Source organism: Serinus canaria, chromosome 4 (assembly GCF_022539315.1).
Source record: "Serinus canaria isolate serCan28SL12 chromosome 4, serCan2020, whole genome shotgun sequence".
Lineage (NCBI taxonomy): Eukaryota > Metazoa > Chordata > Aves > Passeriformes > Fringillidae > Serinus > Serinus canaria.
The window spans coordinates 28217411-28223410 of record NC_066317.1 but is presented as its reverse complement, the minus strand read 5'-3'; the positions used below and the strand labels follow the sequence as shown (position 1 = coordinate 28223410).

Below are 6000 nucleotides of genomic sequence, written 5' to 3'. Positions count from 1 at the left end.
ACAAGGGGAGGATATTTCCCAAGAAAAGGAATGTGAAAAACTAATTTTAAAAAGATATATGGTACAAGTAACTACACATCAGTGTCTGCTGAAAGGATCTCTCAACTGGTTCTTCTTATACAGCACTTCCAGGTAATTTATTAAAAATATAAAATATTTTATATCATACAAAATATATGATATAAAGTATCAGAAAAATAGTGCTGGGAAACATGACTTATAAGACATTTTCTCACTTGGGTAAATTATCTTCTGCATGATTCAGAACCATTCAGCACCTCATACTGGATCTTGGGAAGACAAGAGGTCGTAAAGGTTCCAGGACACTTTCAAGTGCCTGTGTGCACCACTGTCCTCTGCCGGAGGCGATCAGCCTCACTGGTGTGTGTGACTGACACTCGCAGTGTGTCACTGACACTCGCAGTGTGTCATGGACACTCGCAATGTGTCACTGACACTCGCAGTGCGTCATGGACACTCACAACTTGTCACTGACCAGCCTCTGGTGGCAGCCGCTGCCACAGTGCACAGATGACACAAGCAACTACAGCTCGTCTTCCTTCCCGTTTAAGCTTGGGACGGAATGCCATTAATTCTGTTATCTATGCTACGAAAACATGAAAGATGTTTGCAGACGCCCTGGACAAGGCTCTTTATTGCCACAGACCACCCCAGGCCCAGCCGGGACTGAGCCTTGCAGCCCTACTGACAGAGTTCGCCTCCAGAGCTCAGCTGCGTGCCACTGCCTCGTTTGACGCCCACGGCTTGCAAACGGCCGCCGACAAAACGACAGTGGGTTTTGTAAAAGCGGGAGCCCAGAAGAAAACCACACACAAGGCACTTTGAGGACCTGAGCCACCTAAGGCGTTTTTAACAGCAGCCAAGCGGCGATGCCACCGCTCGCTCCAGCATTCCCGGGATAAGCAGAGGACCTGCGGGCCCCGCTCCCGCCGGCGGGGCGGGGGCGGGGCCGGCGCCGGGCCAGCGGCCTGACGGGAGTTGTAGTCCGCCCGCACAGCTCGCGCTCCGCGCAGCCATCTCGGACTGCATTTCCCAGGGGGCGCTGCGGGCGCTTGGCCGCTGGTAGCGGGGCAATGGCGGCCCTGGTGGCCGTGGCGGCGCGGGGGTGCGGCGGGGTCTGGCGCCGGGCGCGGCAGCGCAGCGCGGGGCAGCCGGGGCCCGGGCCCGGCCCTTTCCCCCGCGGGCAGAGGGCTGTCGCCTGTAACGGGAGAGGCGGGGCGGTGCCGGCGGGGAAGAGCGGGTACGGTGCCGGAACGGCGTGGGGAGAAGGGCCGGTGGAGCTGCTTCTGCCCTGGAGCCCGGGTCCGGGGCTCCGGGCTTGGGCACGGCAGCGGCGGTGACAGCGGCGGGGCCCGGTGTAAATTGCGGCGTGCGAGCGGTGTGAGGCATTGGTGCAGGCAGCGCCTGCTCAGCAGCACGTTTGTCCCGCAGCCCCCCCGGAGCGCGGTCGGTGCTTGCCGTGACCCTGCGGCACGGCGGGCTGCCGTGAGAGCCCGCAGCTCGGGTAGCCTGAGCGCTCCGTGTGCCCAGGAGCCACAGCGAGCACTGCTCCGGCTGCCGTGAGCGCGCTTTCCAGGGTTATTCTAGCCCAAAAGAGGCTTTCTCTCCCAGTGGAGGATTGTGAGATGCGGGCAGTGTGCCTGAAGCAGAGCAGTTTATTTCTGCTGCAGCTGAAAGTCACGGCCTGAACAAGTTCTCCTGTTCTCTGGTGTCCCACGAGGGTGTGCACAGCTGATCACTTCAAGAAAGTTGTGCAGACAGCGGCAGAAGCGTGCTGCTGATTCTTTAGAGACAGAGATAAACATAATCCTTGAACAAACACGGCAAGAAGCTCCAGGTGCCTCTTCAGTGCTGTTAGTAGGATTGAAGGACTGACTGATGCATGTACCTTTATCTCTAAATGTAAGCCAGCACACTGATTAGGCGAAACCTGGTGTAATTTTTAATGCCGTGATATGACAGAAAGGCTTTTCTGAAGAATACAGGAAACAGTGGAATAAATTTGCCTCCAAAATATAAAAGGAAGCCCACATTATTTCTCAAACCTTGAAGCATTTGTATGATCAGCTGAAAATACTGAAGAATATTACTATATCAATGAAAGAAAGTGTATTAGCTCCTTTATACACCTGAACTTTAATCTTTCATGATAATATTCTTCTTCCTAAAGCATCAATATAAGTGGTATCTGGATCACTAGTTGGGTGTTTGTAGGGATGTCCTCAGCTGTTGGAGGACAGATGGAGAACTAAAATCTTGGCAGTGTAGAACGTTCACCTTTGGAAAGAACACTGTATTTGATATATTTGTTTGATGTTTTTTCATAGCTTGCTTGTCTCCTATATCTATCTGGGTACTCATACTGCTGAAGTGTTCTGCCACAGAAATGTGATTTCATCAGTGAAATATTATTTGTGCCACTTCATTTGTACAAGGCCAGATAATTACTTACAGAAACTGTCAAGCAATTCATACTGTAAAGGTGACCTTTTTCTCTTGTCCCTATAAAGGTTATGGATGTGAGAATTGCAATTACTTTTTAGATGATATGGAGAAGCTTTATTCTGCAGAATACATTCAGAGAACAGTAGCTCTCTAGTTGAAATGATGATTTCTCTATTACCAGATTACTAATGTTTATGCTAATATTCTACTAACGCTGCTCTGGAGAGCCACCTTTCCCAGCATGCAAGTGTCTATCTGACAGAGAATACATAATTTATTATGCCACCTGTCTGTTGGAGATTTATCAAACTACCTGAGAAGTAATTCATATTTATGATGATTTGGGGATTTTCATGAGGCACCAAATTAGGGTTCATCCAGCATGCAAGTGTGCCTCATTAATTTCTCTGAGATTTCTCACGTAAGGAAAAGTTAAAAGTTTTAAAGCATTACATTTTTATGACATTCTTTTTTGCATATAATGAACACTGCCATATATTCCCCGTAGCCTCTATTCTCCAGTATCACAGCACAGCTTTTCCTATGACAATGTAGATGTATTTGAAACATTGTTTACAATTTTTTTACAATTACAATTTAATTCCCCCCCCCCCCCCCCCCGTAAGGTAAGCATTCCTGAGTCTTCTGTTGCTAGGTTTACAGTTTTTTTAACATCATCTGTATTTAAATTCTTTCCCTCTTTCCTTTTCAGCCTTGCTCCATGGGTACCAGTTGTGGGTCTGGAAATTCATGCACAGATCAGTTCCAACTCAAAACTCTTCTCTGGTTCCCAAGTCCAGTTTGCAGCACCTCCCAACTCTTTGGTATCTTTCTTTGATGCCTCTTTACCAGGAACTTTACCAGTAAGTTAAGCTGCAGTTTCATTTATGTCAGGATTAATGTCAGACAACTTTGCATATGCTTCTAATATTTTTTTCTTCCCAGGATTTGACTAAAGTCATATATATGGCTACTTTTCCTTACTTTTCTAATTTCTCTTTGTTTCATAACATGAGATGCCTAGAACTATTTCTTTTCAATTTCCTCATTCCCTGGTTATTGCCTCAGATACTTAATATCCCCTCAAAGGAGAAAAATCAGGAGTGTCTCTTCAACACAGTGAATGGCTGGTGGTATTTCTTTGAGGCCAGAGTGGGTGTGTTTGCTTAGTATGCCACACAGGAAATTCCTTAAATATGAGAGATGCCTAAAGCCCAGTGAGAGAAGAACATCTTAGATTTCTGAGTGGCCATTTGATGTTATTTTGCCATGTGTTTGTTTATGTAGCTGTCATTTGCCATTTGGAATGTCTCACTGAGGAGTTGACTTTGCTCCCTGAGTAGAAAGTCTCTGATTTAGGAAAGTGTCAACCATTCCTATTTCCAGAGCAAAGCAATTATTAAAAAAAAAAAAAAAAAAAAAAAAAAAGTGTGTGAGACATTGAGGATTAATAGGTCAGAATAACTAGCTAGCACATAGCAATAAGGTTTATTAGTGAAAACTTAATAAGTGTTTGAATTCACAGCTTAATTATAACTGTGATGGCAATGACAGTACTGCTGTGGAATTCTCTGAGTATCTAAGAAGTTTAATTTAAAAATAAAGGTTAAAAAATTATAACATAAGCTCTTACAATACAGTGAAAATAAATATTTAATAGACTTAGCATTGCCACATGCAGCAACTCTGCAGAGACTAAGATGGTGTCTAATTATTTAAAGCAGAAATGTTTCACTGACTATATTCATTAAAGTGCAGATTTGAATTCCAGGTATAGAAATGTATTTTTAAATCTAGTTGAAGCTTTTCATCACCATAAAAGAGCCTCAGATAATCTAAAATTGAGAACTAAGTTGTGGCTGGATTTCTAGGGTCTTGATATATGTCATGATTCTTTAAAGGAGAAATTATGTTGTTATTATTGTTTTATTTTTTACTTCCATATTTACAAAGGTATTGAAAACTAAGGAAGCGAAGTTTAGATGCTGATAAAATTGGGACTTTGCTCTGGGTGCAGTGGCAATTCAGAGCTGAGTTTCAGATCTAACTCTGGAAATTCTGAAAGCTTCCTGGAGATAATGGGAATCTTATGCAATAATTTGGTTTTAGAAGAGTCTAGCTAGACTTAAAGACAGAAAATTAGTTCCTTTCATTTGGAGGCAGGGCTAGGTTAGTCAGAAAATCCAAAAGAGTTCAAGATTCTGGTTTTGGATCTTTTATTTAACCTTCTGTTAATGCACAGAAATTCTCTTAAATTGTCTGATGCTTATCTTCAGTCAAGTAGAAAAGCTGTTCTTGAGTGAACAAAAATGAATATTTATGAGGAGGTTAATTTTTCTCTACATTGCTGTTTATCAAGGGTTCAATGTATATGTGTGTGTCTTTTTTCTTTATTAATGAGGCTTTAAAATGAGACTTGGTATATGACCTTTGTAAGAAGACCCCCAGTACATGCGGGCTTCGCTAAAGAAAATAACTGCACCTGAGAAGAAAAAAACCCAGAATGGTTAGGTTGATTTTAAAGTAGTGGTGCTATGTTAGGTTCTGCTAGCTGCTCTTATCTATACGAAGAGAGGAAAGATTTTTCTTACTGTAGTACTGGTGAAAACAGAGTTGGAAGTGGATGTTACAAAAGACATGTTCCTGCACGTTAGACTGTGATGCAAAATCCAGTCAGTAGTCATAGCTCTGTTTTCCCGTTGTACCTGCTGCTGCTGAAACCAGCATTTGTTCTGGAATCGGATGGGCTTGTTTTCTCTGTGTAAATTTGTACATGGCAATAGTATCTGAAGCAGAATTGAATTTTGGTAAATTTTGAAAGATGGAAGGTCATTTTTGAAAATTCAGAGTATTTGTAGAATAAAAACAAACCAACAAAAGCCATTTTAATAAATGTTAGGTTATTGACTAATTTGAGTACTTAGAAGATAGATATTTGGCCTTTCATTTGGACTCCATCTTGTTGAAAAATGAAAAAAAAATAGCAGCAAAGTTTTTATACAGTAGTTGTGCTGAGTCTAGAACAGAATGACTTGTTTTAACCTGAGAACTGTAGGAACAGTTTTCAGTGTCACAAGGATTTAAATTTACTGAGTGACAACGAGATGGCTGTGATAGAGAACTGTCCTAGCATTTGCTCCTTCACAGTGGCACCAGAAATGGTGGTGCTGAAGGGAGCTTTTCAGGTGGCTGTGCATTTCTGGGTCACAGTAAGTGTTGGTATAAGCTTTTGCTGTGCTCTACACAGGAGAGGTGAAACTAAAAGAATGTGTTTAGCCCTCCTCCTGCTTTCCTTTTTATATTTGCTCCCTGTAAGGTTAATACAGCTTATTTTATCCTTCTGCTGCGACTAGGCCTTGGGAGGGTCATCACAGTGGAAGTGGCATGGCCATTTCACTGTGTTGTTCTCATAAAGCTTCTCTAAGACACAGCTACAGGCAAGAGGAGCTTTGCAGGTGCCCTCCTATTTGTCATGAGACAGAAAAAAATTATTATAGAATCATGAGATGGTTTGAGTACCAGGGACCTTACAGC

At 43.2% G+C, this 6000-nt stretch overlaps 1 protein-coding gene across 1 annotated transcript in view; it reads left to right on the top strand.

Annotated features, from left to right (window-relative positions):
• Positions 1–1086: 1086 nt before the first annotated feature.
• The window catches only part of GATB (glutamyl-tRNA amidotransferase subunit B), a 42156-nt gene continuing 37242 nt past the window's right edge, over positions 1087–6000 (top strand). Inside the window, exons 1-2 of the mRNA XM_030239445.2 lie at positions 1087–1261; positions 3179–3329. Of these exons, the coding sequence (XP_030095305.2) occupies positions 1095–1261; positions 3179–3329 (318 nt within the window). The 5' untranslated portion in view covers positions 1087–1094. The remainder of the gene's footprint in view (positions 1262–3178; positions 3330–6000) is intronic.